Source organism: Perissodus microlepis, chromosome 7 (genome assembly GCF_051167445.1).
Source record: "Perissodus microlepis isolate ML-2025 ecotype Zambia chromosome 7, ASM5116744v1, whole genome shotgun sequence".
Taxonomy (NCBI): Eukaryota; Metazoa; Chordata; class Actinopteri; order Cichliformes; family Cichlidae; genus Perissodus; species Perissodus microlepis.
The window spans coordinates 48,183,940-48,207,714 of NC_140467.1; the positions used below are offsets into that span (position 1 = coordinate 48,183,940).

General features: G+C 44.3%; 1 protein-coding gene across 6 annotated transcripts in view; it reads right to left on the reverse strand.

The window, feature by feature from the left end:
* The window catches only part of rapgef1b (Rap guanine nucleotide exchange factor (GEF) 1b), a 44,940-nt gene that overhangs the window by 7,274 nt on the left and 13,891 nt on the right, over window positions 1-23,775 (reverse strand). Inside the window, exons 2-18 of one of the 6 annotated variants that reach the window (XM_084935587.1) lie at window positions 15,589-15,734; window positions 14,865-15,043; window positions 13,232-13,388; window positions 13,050-13,138; window positions 12,799-12,957; window positions 12,234-12,284; window positions 11,542-11,656; window positions 10,096-10,276; window positions 9,242-9,748; window positions 8,004-8,206; window positions 5,858-6,019; window positions 4,025-4,171; window positions 3,406-3,498; window positions 2,338-2,417; window positions 2,026-2,131; window positions 1,273-1,348; window positions 841-929 (exon numbers count right to left, since the gene is read on the reverse strand). In XM_084935587.1, the coding sequence (XP_084791713.1) occupies window positions 841-929; window positions 1,273-1,348; window positions 2,026-2,131; window positions 2,338-2,417; window positions 3,406-3,498; window positions 4,025-4,171; window positions 5,858-6,019; window positions 8,004-8,206; window positions 9,242-9,748; window positions 10,096-10,276; window positions 11,542-11,656; window positions 12,234-12,284; window positions 12,799-12,957; window positions 13,050-13,138; window positions 13,232-13,388; window positions 14,865-15,043; window positions 15,589-15,734 (2,540 nt within the window). The remainder of the gene's footprint in view (window positions 1-840; window positions 930-1,272; window positions 1,349-2,025; window positions 2,132-2,337; window positions 2,418-3,405; window positions 3,499-4,024; window positions 4,172-5,857; window positions 6,020-8,003; window positions 8,207-9,241; window positions 9,749-10,095; window positions 10,277-11,541; window positions 11,657-12,233; window positions 12,285-12,798; window positions 12,958-13,049; window positions 13,139-13,231; window positions 13,389-14,864; window positions 15,044-15,588; window positions 15,735-23,775) is intronic. The other 5 variants (XM_084935588.1, XM_084935589.1, XM_084935590.1 and 2 more) reach the window with 5 other exon arrangements.

A 23,775-nucleotide genomic window follows, 5' to 3' on the forward strand; every position in this document is an offset into this window, starting at 1 on the left:
TTAGCTTTCTGTGAGCCTCAGTGTCTTGTATAAACAATGATCGTCATTAGGCAGTAATCACTGTCATTACCGCGTTGCTAATTAATTCCTGCAGTAAAAACAATAGAGCTGTGACTAACTTATTATCAGATATTCCACTGATGATATGCTCAATCAGTTGATTAACTGTCTAGTCATTAAGACATCGGGACAAAATACAGCTTATCAAAATTTCCCCGAGTAGGTTTGCAGTGACGCAAGTCTGCAACACACATGATTAAGAATGATTTGTTAAAGCATCTCCTAATTTGTCCAAATAATAAGTTTGGCCATATAAAGTTAATGATGAAACACTGCAGAAGTAATGTGTTTAGTCTTCAGTGGAGTGCTAAATATTAAGTCCAATACATGTGATGTCTAAAATCCATCCATCCGTCCTCTTCCACTTGTCCGGTTCAGGGTTGGAGGAGGTGGGCTGGACCCTGTCCGAGGTACCACAGGGCTGGACAGGTCGCTAATTTGTTGCAGGAGCAACACAAAGAGACGGACAACCATTCTCACTCACATTCACTCCTATGGCCAATTTAGAATCACTAGTTAACCTGAGAGAACCCACACTGCCCCTAATGTCTCAGTTTTTTTAATCATTAAAAATAATAATAAAAATTAATAAAAAATAAAGAAATAAAATATAGGAAAAAAGTATGAATATAATTTAAGTGAAAGCTCTAAAATGAGCAAGCAGGATGAACAAGGGTCTCCTTGGTAAATAAGGATTAAAGTGAGAGAAAGAGCACTCTGTCAACAACAACAACCAAACAAAAAAAAGGTCAGAGTGACATGTAGAGTTATTTGAAAAGGATATCTGTAGTGTAGCTTCTTAATGAGGTCCTCTGGGGTTATAAAAGTCCTATATGTAGTCAGAAAGGCTTCACAGTACAAAACGAGATCTGTCGAGCAAGAACAGAGGGAAAAAGGCAGCGTGTTTCAGTCGATGTGCAGCCAGTGTTTTCAGTTACTTAATTAAAGCTGACAGCACATCAAACGTGAAGGGCTGACACGCTGCAAAAAACTGAACCGCAAAGAGACAGAAAGCTATTTAAAACACCGTTCAGAGGAAAAATAATAACACAGCAGTCGAATTTAAACAAGTACACATAAATCTGTCTTTGACTCTAATGTAAACGCACAGCTGTCAAAGCTGGCAAAACAAATCTGTGCCAGTGACCCAGAAGCACAGTGACACACTGCACAACATAACGACTGCGATGCTTTGCGTGTGCTGTACTGTACCTTTGCGGTCTGTTTCTGTAGCGTGGACTAATAGGATGTCCCCTGATCCGGCGCGGACGTCGGGGCCGTCGTCATTCTGCGAATATTAAGTAGCGGGCGAGGTGCGGCAGAGAAATACGGAGAGGTGGTGAGAGTGAAAGGAGGAGGAGAAGAAGAAAAGAGTGGTTAGACTTGGGATGGAGTGATGCAGTCTAGCCCAAAATGAAGCACGCACATTTCCTTCCCCCTCCCCGACCCCTCCTGTCCTGCACCAGCTCCCTAATTGATGACGGAGAAAAAGTCTCGATCTGTGCGTGACAAAGATCGCCTCTGCTGCGATATTTCTTGCACAACATCTCTAAATCTCAGCAAAGCTTTACACCTTTCCTCCTTACATTTCTGATCGCTCCCCGTCTCCTTTATTAAAGCATTGCTGTCACACTGGCCCTAACCTTGCAGAGTGGCCAACAGCATTTTCACACATCTGTATCTCTGTATCTAACCCCCACACTGCACCACACAGGACAAAGGAGGAGGATGGAGCAGCAGCAGAGTAGTCAATTTTTAGATCTGCAGTTTTGGAGATTGAACTCCAGAGGGCAGCCACGGCTGCTCTCGGGATCTGATTTCACATTTGAATGACTCGCGGCGACCTTTTACCCTGAGCTGGACTAACAGGATGAAGCGTGCTTTGTACGCTGGTGCTGCTGCACACTTCTGTTGTTGGTGGATTTCTAAAAACAGCACTCAGGCCTCAAACAGCTGTCCCCTTACTTCTTGTTTTAGTGTTATCCTGCTCATGATCTCCTTGTGGTCTATGAGGGCGAGCTCGTCCACATCTTCTTCATCGCTCCCAGCTGAATCAGTTGCCTTTTGCCTTCTGAAAAACCACACACACACACACACACACACGCACACACACGCACACACACACACACACACACACACACACACAGCCATCATTAAACATGTTCAAAATTCACAGTGTGTGCTAGAGTGGAAACAACTGATTATTTTGCAAAACATTATATTTCACAGTTGTGCTAACTAGCTCATCAAATGTGAAGAACATCCGTTCTGCAATACCTTTCCTTATCCTCTTTGTTATTGGTGGATGGCATCTGAGGGGTGGGGTCTTGAAGGACATCATCAGCCACGATTGTGTCCTATTTGTGGAAAGGGGGGGAAAATAAATAATTAAATAAGCATCTGTAACATCATCACTGATGAATGACCCCCACGCAGCAACAGGAGGCTGCGTGGCTGTTGATGGCATCAGAGGGACCACTAGGACCTCATGCAACATGTTGGCAGAGCAGAAATGGCGAATGGTTTATCTCAAGGTTTACAAAGGATGTTGTCCCCATTAGTGCTGATGCAGATATGGTGTAATGAGCTGGGGGGGTCAAATAATGAAGCTTTCCTTCGTTGTGAGTAAGGAAAAACCCGACACATGATACCCAAACCAGAACAACACCACAGGGTAGAAGCACCAAATGTAGAACCACAAACACAACCACACTTCCATACATCATCCTAATCCTTTGTTCTCTCTCCCTCTCTCTTTCTCACCTCACCCCAACATGCCTTAAAATCCCAAATGCACAAGCTGCCCCAAAGGAATACAAACACCACTGTACACGCACGCACATACACTTGTCGCACATGCACAGGTGCACAACAACTGTTATGAGAAGTGTTACTGGAAGCCATTGAGAATCCCTCAGCAGCGACATGTTAGGTGTTAGATTTGAACATGGTTAAACGCTTGTTACAGTTAAAGCGCAGCCAGTGAGAGAGAGAGAGAGAGGGGGGTGGCAATCAGCAGCCAGGCATTCATAACAACATACACAACATGGACATCTTTTTTTTCCCCCCACAGACACCAGCCGGAGCACACGAGTCCCTTGCAGGCAAAACCCTGTGAACCTCAAGTCATGCTCAGTCAGGTTTGGCCATGTTCACATTCCATCTCTTCGCCATCGCTCCAGGAGGTGAATCAATAAAAGCTGCTCGGCGCGCAACAGATGTGAGACTGACATCTGCCGACCGTCGCTCGAAATCCCTCCAATTGATTCATACCCCTGAAGTGATGGGGATGTGCAAATGGAATTGACCTTTCACCTCCCCACCCCGTGCCGGTCAGCTACTTACTCCGAGGGAGTGAGGCAGCTCCCCATTGGCCTGGCTGGATGAGTACAAGTTGACATACTCCCCCTCCCCGCCCTCGTCGTTCGCGCTCTCGCTCTATGGGAAGAGAGGAGGGACACAAACCGAGGTGTGAGGGCGGCAGAGAGTGTTCGCTAAGGGTGGAGCAGACGCCGAGTGAGAATGTGTGGCTAAGGAGGAGAGATAGCAGTCTAGTCGAGGTCTGGCGCTCTACAGAGTGATGTGCTTTCCAGTTCTGCTTGCTTGTGACCACCAGGTGGCGCTGGAGTGCGTTAGATACAAACAGGTAATAATATTTACTGGCAAGAAGAACATGCAGTGCAACATGCTCCACTGGGATTCTTTTAAGGACCAATAATCAGACAGCAGACAGCTTGTGAGCAGTGATAATGACAACAAGATACCACTAAGAGAATGAGTCACTGCGTTATTATTATATGAGCAACAATACTGTACGCCAAACAGCTGTGATCTAATACCAATCTGCCAGGGGAAGGGATCCAGCATCACATTTTTTTCCCCCCTTTTAAATCTGTTTCACAGAGCTGGTTCAAAAGTATTCCTGCTTGAGCTTCCAACATCTGTCCTTTTTTTGTACGCTCACCGCTGAGGTGTGGAGAGAGTCAGTGAGAGAAGACTCAGAAGGAAGACAGACAGCCATAGAACCCACTGAGCCAGCCAGGGAACCGTTGGGCCCGCCCCCGCTGCCATCCAGAATGGTGGCATTGGTCAAGGCAACCTGGTCCAAGCTCTGTGATTGGTGGAAAAGAATGAAAGCAAGAAAGAAGACAAAAAAAAATGAAAAGGAAAAAAAAGAAAAAGACAGGTCTAAGAGATCAGAAAGAAGGAGGCAGAGCAGGTAGAAAAAGATTCTGCACAAAGGGAAAAAGACAGCGAGGGAGGGGGGCGTGTTCACCTCATACCTCCAAAACTTCCATTAGCCTTTGACTATGGGAGTGATGTGCCTGAACATGAATTGCGCGCACACATGCACACACACACACACACACCTAAACTAAATACAACATAAACATTTCCAGAGGGGTAACATGGAAGCTATAAAAAGGGCTTGGCTTAACAAGGACACGGATAAGCCAGCATCAGCTCTCAGTGTGCATCTATGTTTCGACAAGCGATGTCTAAATGTTTGGTGGTTCATGTGGCCACTAAATAGATGCCTGGCAGCAGGGAGGGAGCAGTAACTTGTTCTAACATGTTGCACATAGCAGCCCTGTCTCAGCATACCAGCACAGAGTGGTGCAAACACATAGATCACTGGCAAACACGCAGACAAATGAAATGGCACGCTCATGCACAGCCGAACAGAAACCGGAACCGAAGAATCTCATTCTTCTTTTACTTTGCAACGCAAATCTCGAAAATCCTCCCAAAAGTGTGAAATTCCTCTCCGCTCCTTTAACACGTCATCCCTCTCGACATATGCAAAGCTGCTTTCCTGGAAGGCTCTCCTCCCCCCTTGACATTCCCCCAAAAACCATCATGCCCTGACGATTTGAGGAATGCAAACATTCCACAGAAACTGGCAAATGGGAGATGTGGAAGTGTGCATGTGTTTAGGAGAGCGAAAGGCGCTCCCAGCACGGAGGTGAGAGGGACGGGGTTAGTAGTCGAGAGGCTTCACGGTGGAGGGTGAAGTAGGAGGAGTGGAAGGAAGAGCAGTCGAAATGGAGGGAATGTGTTTTCCATCAGATCCATCTGCTGCTGCATTCCATTGGACATACCCTGAGGGAGACCCACACCATGTCTCAGCGTGCCTCACACACTGAGGGGTCACCATGGGTCAACCCTCCAAAAAATACTGACCGGAAGGCTGTAACACACATCCCAAATCTACTACAAAGTGCTTACTTGAACACAGCACTGATTAGCCTCAAGCTAACCCTTAAAGAAGAAGCTGATGGTTGAAATGAAACAAAAAACGACCTGACACACTCTCATGTGATGTTCCGATGGGCTGCTTTGTACCTACAACTCAATAACTGAGGCACACTGAAAAGAAGAAAAGGATCAAATACAACCTGTAGAGGAAGGCTTTGCACACAAACTCACAAGCTTTGCTAGCAAGAAGCTGCACTCAACTACAACAAATTACTCCACAGACTCATTACCACGCAAAGCACACAATAATAAACAATATATATTTTTTAAAGCAACAACAAAAATCACACAGTTAAAACAAATGCACGCATGGATGGGTGGAGCAGCAAATCTAACTGCACAGCAAACAAATCACAAACGCCCGAGGGCGTCGTCGGGAACGTCAATGGTGCAGGCGTAGATGAACAAGACTGTATTTACATATGGAGCACACACACAGGGTCAAGCCACCCCTGGACACAGCACCCAGCCAGAGTGGAGAATGGAGAGTTCAAATGCACGGGGTGAAGGAGGGAAGGGAAGGGGGGGGGAGACTTACCGTGGGTGTGGTCATGGACGCCTGGCCAATCAGGTAGGAGTTAGAAACCGATATGCTGAGGCCCAGCCCAGAGCCCGCCTCCTCCATTGCCGCCACAGACGGCTGGAGGTGGCAGGAGAGAGAGGAGGAGGAGGAAGAAGAAGGGGAAGAGGAGTGGGAGGCCTGAGAGGGAAACGAAGACAAAGAAAGAAAGAAAGAAAGGAAGAAAGAAGGAGTGAGAATAAGACGGGGTTGAGGAGAGGTGCAGATGTGGAGAAAAAAGGGTGTTAAAAGAGAAAAAGAGAAGAGGGGACAGTTGATTACACTAGGAAGCGAGACTGTATTAGAGCAGATTTAATCAAAGGTCAGCAGTGGAGCAGTGAAGTTAAGTGGTAAAAGCGTAGGAGGTTTTTCTAGTACAGCTGAGAAGCATCAGCTCATTGGCTGCAGATGGAAATACAAGAGAAGGGAAAATGTGTCTGATTATGAATCTTCTCTATTGTGTTTTCCTGGAAAACCTTAATTACTGCAGCACACGTGACGTGTTCAGGTTACACGCATTTATATAGACTCTGACAGCCCACTACACCTTTTGATGTCCTGAGCTTTAAGAGCTTTACAGAAACCAGGCCAGCTGCAACACGCTCTAAACAGAGCCAATATGATCCGCTCTAGTTTTTTTTTTTTCCCCACCCATTTCCTTATCCACACAGCGGCTGAATTGACTCTTTTTTTTTTTTTGCAAAGCCCTGTAAAGTTGCCAAAGCGTGTAAAGCCTGGAACATGGGTTTATGGAGGAGGCAAACAGGCTTAGTCCACTGGGCCACGAGCTCATCAAGTCCAAAACACGAGGCCAGATTAGGCCTAGGAGGCAGGAAGGCAGAGATGAGCGCGGCCTGACTGTATGCTCAGACAAAAGAGTGATAAAAATAAAAGCTGGGCGCCTGGCTCATACACAGGGGTCGATGGCAGAAAGGGGACAGCGGATGAAGGTGGTGGGTCTGTGTAGGCAGCCATTCAGCCACAAAGTCTGTTTCTCTCTCTGTGAATTTGTACTGTATCCCGGAGAAGCATGTCATCTGCTTACTGTCCACAAATGCGCAGTCATATTTGTGGACAAAAGACGATTGTGTTTCTGGAAATGTGGCAAAATGCGGATCATCTACCGTGAACACAAAATATTTATAAAGCTCTCTAGTGGTGATCGTTAAACATTTAATAAAAGTAACATTAAAGGCCCCCAAAAAACCCTTGTTTTAAAAATCAAAACATTTTCACCACTACATAAAAATGAAGGCGCCAAAAACTCAGCTGATCTGCTTCACTAGGACTGTGTGTTCCCCACCTCATAACTGCCATTAAACTACAATCCAAAAGCTGTTAAAGTGTGACTGGTGCACAAAAAGCCCCTCAATTTAAAGTCGTTAGAGAAGCACAGAGAAAATAACTAAGATCACACGGAAAGTAACCAATAATGTTCCAGGTTTGGTAGTATATAATGTGCTAGTGTGAGAACGCATTGCTTGATAGCAGTGTGCCCTTCTTTTGCTGCGACTTATCCTGGTGTGTGTCTCCTCCACTCTCTCCCCACTGACTCATTGTCAGACGGTTGTCTCAATTAACCCAGACGCCGACCCAGATTAAGATAAGTGGTCTGGATCTGATAAAGGCCGGTCTTATCTCCAACTAACAACCAAACACCTCCACGTATGTGCAGATGTCTGCTGCGGTTACAGAAATGGAGAGAGAAGAAAGAGAGGGAGTCGAATAGGTGAGGGAGATAACAAGAGAAGAGGAGGCTTGAGAGAAAATTGATGAGGATTACCGCTGGAATGCACTTGCAGCTACTCTTTGCTTCCTGCCGGCAGGGACCACCACCGCTGCAGACGGCTTGTTTGTATTCTTCACACGGGCTCGCGACGCTTTTTAGCAATTCAAGGTGTAATTTCATAAATTGCAGTTTCATCAACGAACACTTCACCGCTTCAAAGTTTTGCTCTAGACGGAACTGAATGATTCCAGGAATTTAAATTACAGCTTTGCTCACCCGGCCAAAATGAGCAAACCCGGCTATTTTATCTGCTTCAGGCCTTGAGAATTTATGAGATGTGGCGAAATATTAAAGGAGCTCGGGGTCGCGGCCCTTTGAAGTACAGAGGTCTCTTACCAGTTGTCTTTGCTTTGGTGGCAAAGCCGGGGGCTGCACCGGCTCGTGCACTGAGTCGGTGCTGCTGAAGGAGTCGTTGAAGCCGTAGACCTCCTGGAAGCGCTTGTTGCGCTGTTCATAGATGCTTTCGCTCTGCGGCATCTGGTAGAAGACAGAGGGCTGTGGCTCCGAGTAGTCTTCCACAAACTGCATGTATTGAAGGACTAGAGGAAAGAGATTGATTCGATTAGGAAACATGCGTTGTTTATTTTGCGTAAGGTTCCAACTTTAAGAAAAAATAGTTATTATTATTCTCTCGCTCTCTTCCAAAGTGTGTCTTTTGTCTCATCTTCCTCTCCCCAACCAGTCACAGCAGCTGGCTGCCCCACCATAGGCCTCTTTCTGCTTGAGGTTCCTTCCTGTTAAAACAGAGTTTTTCCTTCCAGCTGTTGCCAAGAGCGTTCTCATAGGGGGTCATTTGACTGTTGTGATTTTCTCTGTATTACTGTAAAGTAATACAATTTGAAAGCAATTTGAAATTAACCTTGACGTCTACAACAAGTGTAAATAATCAGTATTGCTCATGCAAGATGGGAGATATAAAATACAAGAGATCTAAAAAGGAAAAAAAACGTAAGCGTGTCACAGCGAAGTGTTGAGCAACCACACAATAACATTTTTCATTAAACTCCGTCTGCGTGGTTAACACCCTGGTGATTCAGACATTTTGCTAAAAATGTCCTAAAGCCCATGAATGCATCACTATGACATCATCAGTTATTTTCCTGGGTTTAACAAAGCTCCTCGAATGACACAAACCTTATTATACAGTGATTCTCACTGGGTTAACAGTAGTGTGCATATACTGCGCTTTACATCAACCAGGACTCTGGAATGTGATTAAAAAAGCAGGAAGGGCAGTCTGCTGCTGGGAATGACATAATACAGTAGCATGAGAGGAAGTGATGTAGCAGTCGGGCGAGGAAGTGACCATCCACTGCCCTCTGTGCCCCTGGAGCCGAACCCATTGTAGCACATCCTGGTGTTCACTTCCTGCCTCTATTCACAGAGGAATATTTCCTTGACATAAACTGCGGTGCAACAAGTGGATGACAAAGTGCACTGAGCGTCCTTTTCCAAATCTCGACTTCAGTCTTTAACCTTTAATCTTACTTTACTCATTTAAAGGTCGTCCTTCTTTCTAGACCTAACCTCTGCATCATAATGTCTCCTGCCCCTTTTCTTCCCCCCTCACTTACTGTGTTTGCTTTTCTTTTCTGGCAGTGGCGGTGGGCTGGCGGGGACATCTGCATTCTCACTGGCAACGTACTGGGAAACAAACACGCCCCCATTTGTTTGGGGCATGGGTGAGATGGGTGTGAAAAGGGGGAACGGTGGCGTGGGATGAAGTTCCTCTTCCGACAGGTTGTCGTACTGCGAGGGGAATCGCTCGTACAGCACCCTGGACCCACTGTCGGAGAAGGACGACGTTTGGGTGCTGCGCCGCTTCTTCATCGGCAGGGCAGGGGGTGCGCTGATGCGGGAGGACTGATTGGGCTGGGAGGTCCAGTAATCTTGGTGCTGGGGTGGGGGAGCGCTGAAGCGTGGATGCGAGGGGTGCTGTCCAGGAACGGGGGAAGAGGACTCGCTGTGAGACTCGGGCAGGGGGCTGAGGCACCCCCCAACTGGTATTGGGGGCAGGTTTTCCCCAGCTGACAAGTCCTGGTGGAGGAAGTCATAATCTGGGTCGTAGTGATCTGTGTTGTCTGCAAAGATAAAGAGAAGATGATTTTTATTTACATTACATTTTATTTTTTTTATTTAGTTCTTCATATTTCATCAACAACTAGTGATGAAAATATTAAGGAACCCACCCCCTTTAGTCAATTATAATAGCAGGAGCCAACACAGCATAATTACCTCACAGTTGAACTTTTGACTGTTTTTTTTACTTTTCTGTCAACTATTTGTGCAAAAAAATGCACAGATTTTTCCTGATTTTGTACATTGTTAACATTTAAATATGCACCCATCTTTAGTATTTTGTGCAAGCAATTTGACCAGCATAAGAAATAAAATAAGCAATTCAGCGCTGAATAGCTGGACTTCTTACCGAGCGTCTCACAGCTGGTGTTCCGAGAACACTGCCCGCTGTCCTGCTCTATGGAAGAAAGCTGTTCATCGGATTTGCTGAGTTTTCCCATGCTGCTGCATGGTGAAAGACGGGGAGAGTCGCCACCGTACGAGTGGCTTCCCCCAGAGAAACGCCTCTGAAGGAACTCCTGTTCATACTCCTGTTGTTGCAGAGACACTGAAAGGTTAGTTTACTTCCTACAAATACCTACTGCATTTAGGGTTTTAAAGTAAACTAATGGGATGCTATAATACAGTGCTGTGCAAAAGTCCTGAGCCATTATTTTCTATTGGTATTTTGTAGGAAAATGGGAAACAGGTGCAGTGATTTATTGAAACGTGCAAACATACATGAAAATACAGTACACAAAGCAAAAATGGAGGTTGTACCATTTGAACAAGTATATATAATATGACTTGATATACTTGATCACAGCCTGAACTCTCTTTGGCAAAGTTTCCTTCTGATTTCTTTAAGTAGTCTTCAGGAATAGTTCTCCAGGCTTCTCAAAGGACATTCAAAGCTCTTCTTTGGATGTTGGCTGCCTTTTGTTGCATTCTCAGTCAGGTTGATCCCACACTGCTTTAATAAAGTTGAAGTCTGGACTCCATGACTGATAGTGTGTTTGGGATCGTTGTTATGCTGAAAATGAAGCTGCTGCCAATCAGATGCTTTCCAGATGGTGTTGTTTGATGGATCAGAATCTGACTGCACTTTTCTGCGTTCATAATTCCATCCGCTTTGACAAGATCTCTAACACCACTGGCTCAAATGCAGCCCCAAACCATTACAGATGGCAGTAACATGTTTTGCAGACGGCTGTAGACCCTCACCTCTTGTGACCTTCTCTCATGTACATACCAATGACGACTGGAATACATAATTTCAAATTTGGATTAATCACCCCATTTGACATGTTACCACTAATTTTCAGTCCATTTCTTGTGTAACGTGGCATCCATTTCTCCCTGTCCTCCTTCATTATAAATGGCATCTTGAAAACCATCCTTCCACTGAGACCATTTGTGATGAGGCTTCAGCAAAGCAGACCGATGAACTGAATGGCAGGGTACTGTTTCAGGTCTTTACTGGATTCTTTCTTATTTCTTAAGGACACGACTTTCAGATACTCCACACCAGGTTTTCAACTAATAGATATTTGGACTCACCTTGTTGGTGAAAAAACAAAAATTCTATTTTATGCCTTAAAAAACGGAGCAAAACAAAACAAAAAACTATTCATATTGAAATGGTCAGGTACAAGGACTGGATTGAAAAAGAGTGAAAAAACAGCCATGGAAGTCTGGAGAACTAATGCTCAAAATGACAAGAAATTCAGGTGCCTTGGAAGCAAAATATAAGGAAATGAGGGGTGACTCAAGAGTTTTGCACAGTACTGTAGGTCACTGGACGTTAAAGCCTCACCTGTCTGTGGTCACTACACGGGAGGCTGGAGCCACGGCTCATCGGGGCGACCACTGCCACTGGTGTAGGTGAAGGGGCTGACTGTCGCTTCTTAGGAGGAAGAGCTGGTGGAGGACTACAGACGGATAAATGGAGAACAGCAGAATAAAAAAAAGAAAGAAAGCAAAACAGGAACAATGAGCGTTTTGTCTCAAAGTTAAAAAGAGGTCAATCAGGCAAGCACGCAGAACACGCGGTTCCTGACATGTATGCGCACACACACACACACATAAAAAACAACAACAACAAAAAGATGTATATATACATGAACACACACACATTATCATCCCTCCTCTGGACAGTGAGATGAAAAGTGAGAGTGTTTCATGTTAGGCTCTCTCCTGCTTGTCAAACCTAAATTCTCTCAGTGAGTTAATATCATCCAAATGAGGCGACGAGCGAACAGAAGCGACCATGACATGGAGGCCAGCGAAAAAGGACACTTCATAGGGTCAGTCATACACTCTCATGCACTGGGCGGTCTTCTGATTGGATGGGAAGGTCTTCAGGGAATACCCAGGATGACACAAACTTTAAAACAACGCGACCATGCAAATCAAAAAGCACTTTCATCCAATCCAGAAGTTTTATGGGGAAGGGGGGAGGGGTGGGATGTTATTATGGAGACAGATGATCCTATGGGGCTAACATACTTCTCCTTCTGAGAGGGTCTCCTTTGGCCAGCCTCGGCACTCAACTGTGCTCTGTTCCCAGAATCCAAAAAATGGGAAAAGAAATAAATAAATACAAAAAAAATGACAGACACAGCAGAGAGAGTAAGGAAGGAAGAGCAACAAACAAACTACTGATTCAGATTTTTAAGGCTCGAGTATAAAAAGTCTTAATAGTTCAAACCTCAAAGAAAACCCCTTTGAATTCCATACCACAAAAGCTTCCTTTACTCCTTATTTGTTACTCGTGAAACAACTTGAGAAAAAAGACAAGTTACACTGAAACAGCTGCAACGAATAAATGCTTTGTGGCGACGGTACAAATGGTCACAAAATAGTTTCGGTGACCTCTGACCGCACAGCCTCAAAGCCACCAAACAAAAATAAGGCGACAGGAAATCCTTTGGTTTCTACGGACTTTATCGCCACAGCGAACGCTTCAGCAACGTCTGCTCAGCTGGGAGAAGTATTGATACTGTAGCCCTGCTCACTTAAACACAGAGAAGCCGCAATATCACACCCGCAGCTGGAGCGCTTTCACCCTCACCTGAGCTCAGCCATTTTGGCTTCTGGTAGTGGGGGTTTGGGAGGTGCTACTTCCACATCTGGTACTTCAGGGGCAGCTTCCACAGGAGCGGCTGCCAGAGCCGGCTTACTCGAGACCTCCTGCTCCCGATCTATCAGGGGCATCTCTGCTGACACGCTGCTGCGTACGTGAAGAAAAAAAGCAGATTGAGTGACGGGACGTACTCGGAGCGCCTGAATCTTCGTAATCCTGCGAGTGTGCTCTGCGCTCACCTCTCGGCTGTGACAGCAGGTGCTGCTGGTTTATTAGGTGTGGTAGGTGACGGCTGTTCCTGCTTCTCTATGGTCAGCTTCACCAGCTCCTGCTCACAGACAGACAACGCAGCCAGTCTCAGTCTCCTCTGAAAACTCCACTTTAGCACACTGCCACATCATTTTCAGCACAGGGCCCATACCTTTACTCCATCCAGCACCGCTTTGATGACATTGGTGACAGAAGCCACATTTTCCTTATCGTCCAAGTCAATCCCGTCAAGCATCACCTGGTCGGCCCAGCGGATAAGGTTGGCCAAACTCTGATATACGCGGCTGTGGCAAGATGACAGCGCCGAACTGTTTGACGAGAAGAGGAATTCGGAGGGGGGGTTGGTGGTGTACAGTACAGATATGAAGCACATCATGCACAGTAGGGGAGAGCAAAAGTGAGGAAGGAGAATGATCCAAGAGGGCACAACAGCAAGGCGTGAAGAAGGAGAAGGAGGAGGGGAGGGGGAACATGTTAGGCTGCAAGTGAGAAAAATCACAGAAATAAGACACATTCTATCTACTGTCTATCAACAAACATTTTTGGGGGGGATTGGTTGGAATTGCTTAGGCTACAAGCTTGAGGCTAGGAATAAGGCTGCTAGAGCTCACAGGAGAATGTAGGGAAGTGGGTGTTGTTTCACCATTTAGCAAATCATACTTTGAGACTTAACACTAAGGTGTGGCAATGGCCTGTACCAACACGCAGCGACTGATTCACAGTGCAGGAATATCCTTCCAATGTCTCTGCACGGCTTAGTCCTTAAGCGAGTGGGAGAGAACTGAAGCTATAGAAGTAGGGAGATGGTGGATTGGACAAGTATGGGACGTAGATCACGCTAGAGCTGAGGAGATCTAGAGTGATTATAATTCATGTGGCTGACTAGACTTTGTATATACTAATACAGTTTTAGCAAATAAGCTCTCTACTTAACTCTCACTGGAGTTACATCTATTTGACTCAAATTAAATTAAATCCCTGAAACCAAATACACCGCACATGTAGCCAACGGAAAAACGGTTTTAATCGCTAAAATGGAAACTTAAAAGATAATATTATGAAACAATATTTACTTACTGTAGCTTATTTGCCAAAAGACATTCAACTTAGAGCTGTAAAGTAACTATAATGTAAACTTTTACTGCGATCTATCGAGATTTGGACTCGGTAAGATTGAGTTCAAATCTTAAAATATGGCTGCTGCTCAGTTTTCCAGCAACAATCCATCAACTGCTTCTAAACACAGTGCTCTGACCTTTGACCTCCGTACTTCATCTGTAACGATGGGTGAGAAAAAAGGCACAAAGACAAAGACAGAGAAGTTCCAACATGTCCTGGCAAAAGCTGTCCACAAAAAACTGCAGCCGGGCTTACTTTAAAAAAACAACAACAACAAACACACAGGGGAAATAAAGCAAACTGACTCGTGCTACGGGCTGATATATCTCAAAGCTGAAATTAATTTCTGTTCCACGAAAAGAAATGTGTTAATGGAGAGAGAGAGAGCAGCGAGTGATGTGAGCTTATGCAACTTCAGATTTCGAATCGGGGGAGCCTCGAGGGGAGCCTGCGAACTTATCAATCTTCACAAGCTCCTCGCTGACAGGAAGCCAGCGTCTTTCTAGTCTGAACATGTGACCGAGCTACTTTACAAGCTGCTTCGAGAGGCAAGAATAATAAGAATAAACTGAGAAGTGATACAGTGTCACTAATATAAATCTAAAGTGGGGAAAAAGACTGCAGAAAGAATATTATAACACTGACCTACATTTTCTATTACCCACCTGTGCTGTATCCGTGCCTCTACCTGCACCAGAGGCAAGATTGCTTCAAGCACCTTGCTGGCCGAGCCTGGAAGCATCTCCAGAACCTTCTTCTCCACAACCATTTTGTCCACGATTGTCTTGAAGTAGCGCAGGGCACTGACCACTTCTTTCTCCTGCTCCTCCAGCCTACTAACCTTCTAAAAAAAAAACCCCACAACCACAAAACAGTGTCTCAGGATTAGACTGCAAAGTTCATTTTTATAAGAGAAGTAAATAGTTACTATTTAGTCTGGGCTCTGTGCATTGGGTCTGCTACTCCTGTGGTTTGCTCACAGTTCAAAGCATCATCTATCAAGTGATGTGGCTTTGAGTGATCTTGGTGCTCCTGCAAAGAGCTCTTTGAGCCTCTCTAGTCTTTCACAGCGGGACTGCTGAGGAATATACTCATTACACCAAAAGCCTTTAAGAGCTAACAGAGTTCATTCACGACGCAGCGCGGTTCCATTCGCGCCTTTATAGGTTTAGACACCTGCTGAAGCACAGCCAGCCGCCACAGCGACTGTGAGGCTGTGGGAACCAGCAGGGAAACCCACGTGCGGACACAATGGAATAGAGGAGCACAAAACATCTGACAGGAAAACAATCGCCTCGCAAGGAGGCAAACAAATACACGGAATAGGCGGGAAAGCGTTGGATTTCCCACAATACACACATGTCTGCTGGCGCACACAAACACACACACCTTGTTAGTAGGTTTCTCAGTACTCTTGGCTGCTGTCTCGGGCTGCAGTTGCTTGCCCTTCTTGGATGGAGTCCTCTTGATCTTGGGAGAGTGGAACTTGTCCTTCAGGATCATGGTGATAGTGGACAGATGGGACCGTTGCGAGTCTGTGGACGAGAGAGGGAAAACACAGGAAGTTGAACGGTCAGTTACGGAGGAGAGATTCTCAAGGGGGAGGTGGGGGGTGAGGAAGGGGGTTTGAGGATAGAAATTAGATGCAAGCAGATGGCACAAGCTCAGTGAAGTGCTGATATCACTATCACACAGTGGTGCTCAAGTCAGGAGTTGAGCACCAGCAAAACTCCAAAAAGGAAAACTGGAGTCTTTCATGCTAACGCAAATCTGCTGCTCAAGCTCATCTAGCAGCTCATTATTTGTACAGATGTGAGGGAGACGAGGCCAAAGCAGACGAGTGTGCCTCTGCTAGTTAGTGCAGAGATGAAAATGACTTTACAGGATTACAGAGACAGCAGCTTCATAATAGATGAGTTATTTAGCAGAATTCCAACTAGTTCATAGCAGTGAGGGTTTAGTTGATCCCAGGATTAACAGAGCCTTAAAATAAATAAGGTGCTCCCTCATGTTGTCCTTTCACCTCTTTGTCTCTCCCCTCCTATCTGAAGCTGAACCAGGAAATAAATACTAATAAGAGCAGTGGGAGCTGACAGGACGAGTGTGGGTTTTTATCAGCGACAAAATGACACCTTTATCTGCTTTAATCTCCGCCGCAACGGCGGGATGTGGCATTCTGGGGCCATCAGCGTGAAGGAAAACAACCAAAAAGACTGCAGAATAGCAATCAACAGCAGGAAAGAGCCACAAATCAGACTTCCAGTGGGGCCGTGCTTTCATCTGCACCATTGATCGACACGACACGCAAGCATCCACCCCACTGTTCTATCTCTAATCCCCATCATCCTTTACACCCAGCGCAAAGCCAAAGTTCGCCAAGACGGCCAAGGACGGCCTCGTGTTCTCATTAAAAATGTTGGTGAGAACGGCTGCCGTAGCATTTCCTGAGATTAGGCATGCGTGACCCCTCGTCTCTTGTTCTTATGCAGATTTTTTAAAATTTTTATCCCAGCTTCACGCACAAAAAAAAAGAAAAAGAAAAGAAAAACTCCAGGTGAATTTTTTTTTTCGGGATGGGGCAAGCATTAGTAAGTTATTCGTGTCGCAGAGAGAGAGGATTGAGCAAAACGCAGAGTTGCTGGAAATCTCTTTCATGACTGCTCATCAATTTTAATCTGAATTTGACCCAGTTTCTAATATCCAAATCGGTTGAATCAATCACATATAGATGTTTCAACGTGTTTGCTTTGCTGGGGTAAAAACAAACTAACTCAAATGTAACTTCATGAGCGGTTGTTTCCAGGGAGAGAGTAAATTCATGCCACCGTGTGACAGAGATAGCATATTTTATTGGTATGCTGTGCCTCTTCATTTCACACAGTCAGTGGAGTAAAGAAATAACAACGTCTAGTCAGCTGGGCAGGATTTAAGGAGAAGGAAGACAAGTTTATCAAAGAAGACAGAGCAGTCACTCGGTGTGATGAAGACCCTGCAGGAAGAGACAACCTTCTCATCTGCACTGCTGTCTGGATCTACACTTTGTAGTCGCGCCGCAGGGGATGATGTAGTCCTTCAGAGCTCCAGAAGAGCATGAGAGATTATTTTACACCCCGAGGCTGTACATACAGTGTTAAGTCAGTTTTGTCACAAGCCAAGACACTCTCCTGGCTGGACTTCGCTTTACAGAGTCACAGACTACATGTAGAGTAGTGAGTATGTTTTTGATTGCACATCAGCCTTCATATAAATTCAGCACCTCCCCCCAGAATCCCCTTAATCTGGGAGCGTGCACAGGGGATTGTGTCGGACATCACAAAAACGCTGCACCCTCTCACTCAACTGCAGCTTACACAGAGCTGTGTCCGCGTTTACAGCTGCAACTCAGCATCGTCCCAGCCCCAGAGCTGAGAAGCAATGACACGAGCACAATGAGTGCATACGATCGATACAGCTGGTGACCTCAGACGCCACATCGCGGTCCCGAGGCTCAGCTGTTTATCAGGCGCACAGGGCTGGTTCCATCAATCCTCCGCTCCCCTATTCACTTCTCAACCCAGTCTTTTTTTTCCTCTTTAGTTCTTGGGAGCAGAAAGAACTGGAAGTCTGGCTCAGCATGAAAATGACATCATCAACAGAAAGAAATGGACACTGTTAAAGTCAGCAAGCACGAGAGAGAGAGGGAGAACACAGTGAAGTGCTCTGTTATAGTCATGCAGCCCCCCCTTAAGTATCCACCCTCCCCTCCTCTGTGAGAGAGTGCGCAGCCAGGTCCTCTCCTCAGCTTCCTGCCTGCTGCTGGCCAGAATTATGATGTCATTGGTTGTAATGTCTCAGACAGATCTGACGAGTCATCGACGAAACAAAACAGTGAAAGAAACTTTACAGTTAAACCGTTTTGGGGTGGGATAAAATTGGAAGTTGTGTAGGCGCTAATACTGTTGTCGTCTGCTACCAGTAGATTCTGGCAGCCTGGAGAACAGTAAAACTGTCTCAGTGCCAAACTGAGACTGGAGACTATTCATTTCTGCACCTCGAACACTCAAGCGCCATGAATAAGTCCAAATGGAAGCACATTTATGCACTTAACTCTTGAACAACCTGAGGCACTGTTAGATTACCGTCACTAAAAAGACTTCAAAGCATCCCATGATCCACCTTATTAGAGTTTCTGCCAGTTTTTACTTTTTACATAAAATGCAACACATTTTCCAGCCTCTATTTTCTCAGGTTTTTAGGCATATTTATGATGAGCACATAAGTGGCCAAACTGGGACTTGGATTATGTCTCAACAACTATAAAACCAACCTTGTTCCCAACCTTGGGGACCCAGGACCCCATTTTGCGGATCAAAGTAATTGGTGCAACCGCTATACTGAAGGCTTTAAACAATTTTTAAAAGCCACAATTTGGTTCCAGTCTTCAACATATCAATCTACGCAGCTTTACACCATTTCAAATGTTACTTCAAAGCCAATACTTGTGTTTTTACTACTTTAAAACTGCTTTGAGAGACCAAGGGGATAAAAGAAGAAGAATTAATTTGAAGATTTAATATGTGATGCCTTGCCTTTGTTGATTTCTATTTGTGGCTTCCATATTCATTTTAGTGAAAAGTAAAAACTTGAAAAAATAAAACAGCAGAGCCTAACTGACAAACATCAAAGTGGGTTAGGCTTCCATAAAAAAAAAAAAAAATCTTGGTTTATCTCTTACATTGTAAAATGCTTCAGTCCCATGAAGAACTGAAACCAAACAACCCCCAAACCCTCACGTCACACTGCAAACTCTCAATTACGCGTAAACCTCCCGCAAAAAAATCCCCAGTGCGATGAGTTCACAGTTCATGTGAACGCCACGGTGGTAAAACCTTATGACAATCGGTTCGTGTTAGTACTGGTAGCAAAAATCCAAGTCTGTAGGATATGTGAAAAAATGACTATAACTGACATTGTTAAGACTAAATAGCGAAGGATTTAACAAGTAAACATATTTTTTGGAGGCTTTTAAACTCTGCAGACACTTTGCTGCTCTTAAAGGCCTTGGGGACATTTAAAGCAAACACTTGAGTCTGAACAACTCTTCAACAAAGCCTGGGAGAGTTCTCATCCAGCTCTGCTGTGTTAACAGATTCCCTGGGAGCTTTCTAGCTGCTGAATTGTCTGAAGGCTTTGTTACACAATAAGCAAACAGAAAAAAAACACACACACACACACATAGGGTGTAAATTTATGGATGCTTCTGGCAAAAAGAGGTAAGTGGATGCAATATACCGCAAATTAATTTTGTGTATATTTCGCTTTTTATTTGCTGGAGCCTGAAAAGACCTCTGCATTTAATTCTGCTGCCCTAAGGCAATCCACAGACACCTGCTGTCCAGGAACATTTCATTTAGAATAAGAAATAGTTTATTTAGTATTCCACCTGGAAAGGCAGCCAGTCTAGGGTTTTGTCAGCCTCACCACATGAACCATAGCTACGAGCACAATCCCTCCAGGCTAACATGATTCTGTATCAGTGTGATTAATATCTTGAAAAACTTCCTTGAACTCATGACCCTCCCAAATCGCAAGGCAAATGGTTTTTTAATAAACAGAGTTTTATTTGGAATCCTGACAGGCTGTCAGACAAAAAGACATACCTGAAGGTGTTTGAAATGCTGCTTCCTCATAAACTGAATATTATTGAATTAGGAGGGTTTTTTTCCTCTCTCCCCTTTCTATTTATAATACAGTATCTCTGAGTGGGAGGAGGTTAATTCCACCCCTGCTATTAATGGCAGTCTGTGTAGTGTGAAAAACTGCAATTTATGGAACAACTTGTTTCTTAATTGTACTTATCTTATTTATCTATTTTCCAAATTAGAAAAAAAAACCCGTTCTGTATTGCTGATCATGACGACTGGTGCCATATGTGTTTGTCGGGGTGTGACGGGCTGGCAGATTGATGTGGTTCCTGTTCAGTACAGGTGTGATCTATACAGGACAGCTGGTGGCCTCTTCCCTTCTCACTGGCCCTGTAGGCTTAGAGTAAGACGAAACAGGGTGGAAAGGCAGAGATGAGGCTGTGCTTAAAGTTACATGCACAGCTGTCACCTCCTGCTGAACCCCTTCAGCGAGGACCTTCTCAGTGAAAGTGTCCCCAAACCCTGCCTCTGCGGACGTGTTTAGCCTGTTAGAAGACCGCTACGAGAGTCACAAAGGTCACTGTGGCAGCTGTTCAGGATACGAAAAAGGTAAGTGGGGGGGAAAACTGATCTGAAAGTGTGCATAGAAAATGTTTAGAGGATGAATGAACTGCAAAAATGAGTTCTTTTTCTGCTTTACTCAGACTCCTTGAGAGATAAAACCTACAAGTATATGTATACATAGCCTTCACACTGGACTCATTCAGTCCATCAGTGTGTTAATATGCTTTTGAGTTTATAACGGCATTTCTGTTGCACACATTTTGAAGCAAAGACCCACAGTACCAGCAATGTTAACTTGATTTGCTAGCTGGGGCATCTTTTCATCTGTCTGGGACAGTCTTAATAAACTCAATAAGCTGTCATCTGACCAAACTGTCACCGGTTATAGCGTTACATCAAACAGGCTTTAAGAACTGTGCCATTACTAACACCTAATCGTGACTGTCAGCTTACTTTATGTTTCAGTTTAGTAAACCTTTACTCTGTCATCATGTCCGAAAACTGGTTGGTGTGGATCCATGTTCTTATGGCCCCAATCACAGGCATAAAAACCAGCTGGCATTAGCATGGTAACCACCAGTCACTAAAGTAAAATGTAAAATCCTTGAACAGTTATGAGCAGTTGCTGGAAATTGCTACCAGTCATTGTCAAATTGATCGCTAAACACCAGTAGCAACTGGTCTATAGACCCCCTAGTAACCGTTGGTCACTTGGGAAAAAGGTGTATTCCCCAGCTGGTTGGCAAATAGTTGTAGGAGGCTGCTTGCAGTTGCTAGGTGAAACTGTCACACAGAGGTATGAAGCACTGCACTGAAAGCCTCCTTGCAATTGTTTGGGTCACTAGCAGATTGCAGCGCTCAGTAATGTATATAGAAGATGGCAAATTGTGTGGAAAAAAGTCGCTAAATACTTGCTAAACAGCATTGCAGCTGTTTTGCACTATCTAAAAAGTTGCAATGCAGACTGGAAATGGTTCAACTCTACCCCAGTTCATTTGCTGTGTATGTTCCCTTATGCTCTCTCCTAGCTGTTGTGTCAACTCTAAATTGTCATGCCATAATAAAAGTTAAAAAAGCCCATAAATACCTTAAAATGATTTTTAAAAAGTTAAGTCACATGGAAGCACGACATTACCCCTGCATTGGATGTAAATAAATGAGTTCTCTATAAGAAGTGCCCTTTTACAAAGATGCATTAGATGGGGTTGTAGATCTAACATAGGTATGTTCCTCTCACCCACATAAATATAAAAATGCACACAGCCACAAATTTGCTCGATTTAAAAAAAAGAGCCTCTACAAATTGATGCACATTAATCCCACTTTCCTTTTAAGCTATAGCTGTTACTGTTTACGCAGCCTTCTTTAAATAAAGACAAAGAATCTGGCACACTTAAGCAGAAACCCACCATATGGGATACACGTAAATAGCCATGTCATTGTTTATAAGCGACTCTGCTTACATTGAGCTCTTATTTGCCTATGAAAATGACAACAGTGTTAACTGCTGTCTGTTACACTGTGGAACAAGAAGTAAGACCTGCTGTGGAGCAAAGGGTGGGGGGGATGCTAGCCTGAGGCACATAAGATGAACAGCAGGGAGAAAAAAATGGAGAGGAAAGAGAAAAATTCAACAGGAAATATTTAAGTGCTTAGTGAATTATTTATTCTCTCAATTGTAGTGGTTATTTCCTGCTGGCGGTGTTCAGTTTTCAATAGGAATCCTCTTTATATCCACAGTTAATATGCAGCGCTATAGGAAACCACAGGCTCCGTGTGTGTATGCGTGTGTATGTGGGTGGGTGTGTTGCAGGTCAAGCCACAGTCCAAGGATGACGAAGGTAGGAAGGTCTGGTATGTGCTGTGACAAAGTCTGAGCTACCTCTCAGTCTCTTCATATTTTGCTTGGAAAATGGGAAGTAAATGCAGTGATTTATTTATTGTTTAAAGATGCACAAAAATACTATATATAAGGCAAAAACAGAATTTATATAATTCTAATGAACTTTAAGTTCACATTAGTTATGAGCACCTATATTCTTCAACACAACAGGAACTCTCTTAGACAGCTTTCTTGCCACTTCTTTAAGTAGTCTTCAGGAATAGTTCTCCAGACTCCTTGAAGGACACACTAAGCTCTTTGGATTGTGTTGTTATCAAAATGATCCCACACTGGTTTAACAGTGTTGAGGTTCGGGCTCTGACTGATGTGTTCCATTGTCTGTTCTTCTATCCAGGTATGGTTTTACTGCATTGGCAGCATGTTTGAAATCACTGTCATGTTGAAAAATGAAGCTGCTGCCAATCAAATGCTTTCCAGATGGTGTTGCAGCAATTTGACACGGTCCGCAACACCACTGGCTGAAAAGCAGCTCCTAAACATGACAGAGCCTCCACCATATTCTACAGATGGCAGTACGTGCTTATGTTGCACCTCTCTCCTAACCTCCTCTTACATACTGACAATGACTTGAACCAAACATTTCAAATATGGATTCATCACTCTATACGATGTGCTTCCACTGAGTTTTATTCCAGTTCTTGCATAAGTTGGCATTCCCCAGTCTTTTCTCCTCGTTCCATCTTGACAGCCACACTTTCACTGACACCAATTCTGATGAGGAAAGCAGGTGGATGAACTGAATAGCCAGATCTCGGGTCCTGTTTCAGGTCTTTGCTGTTTTCTTTGTCTTCTATTTTTTAAAGACTTGATGCTCAGATGCTGTTCATCTGCTCTAGATAGTTATTTAGGCCTTCCACATCTTCTTTTGTCCTCCACTTGTTTTTAAGGACACTGAATGTCATGCTGAGTTATGCCATGTTTTTCACTGATAGCTCTTCTGGAAACACCTTCTTGCAAAAAATACTGTTTTATGCCTATCAAACTCTTATCTTTGGCATTTTTAATAGATTAAACTAAATATAAAGGAATACATTATGTGTTGTTGCAATAGATACTCTGTTGCTAGCAGCCTAAAGACAGTTAAAATTGTTTTTTGTCAAGTTGTCTGTCATGTGGCTTAACTGGACTGGACAGAAAATTAGCAAAGAAGACCAAACAGTCAAAGAAAAACTCTGAAAGACCCTCAGAATGCCTGGAGAACTGTTGCTCAAGTCCACCTGGAAGCAAAATAGAAAGAAATGAGGAATTTTTGCACAGTACAGTAATGAGGCACTGGCTAACAGCTAACTTAAAAGTAACAGAGGAAGTGCAATGGTGGAGTCCATAGTTAACCAGCTGTGCTGTTTGAGCATGAAGTTCAACGACGAGGAGCCACAGTGAGGCCGAGATCATCAAATCCACTCAACCAGTAAGTAAATGAGATACAGATACTAAGTGCTTGAGTCCATTTACTATCTATTGCAGTCCACTTAACAAATGAGCATA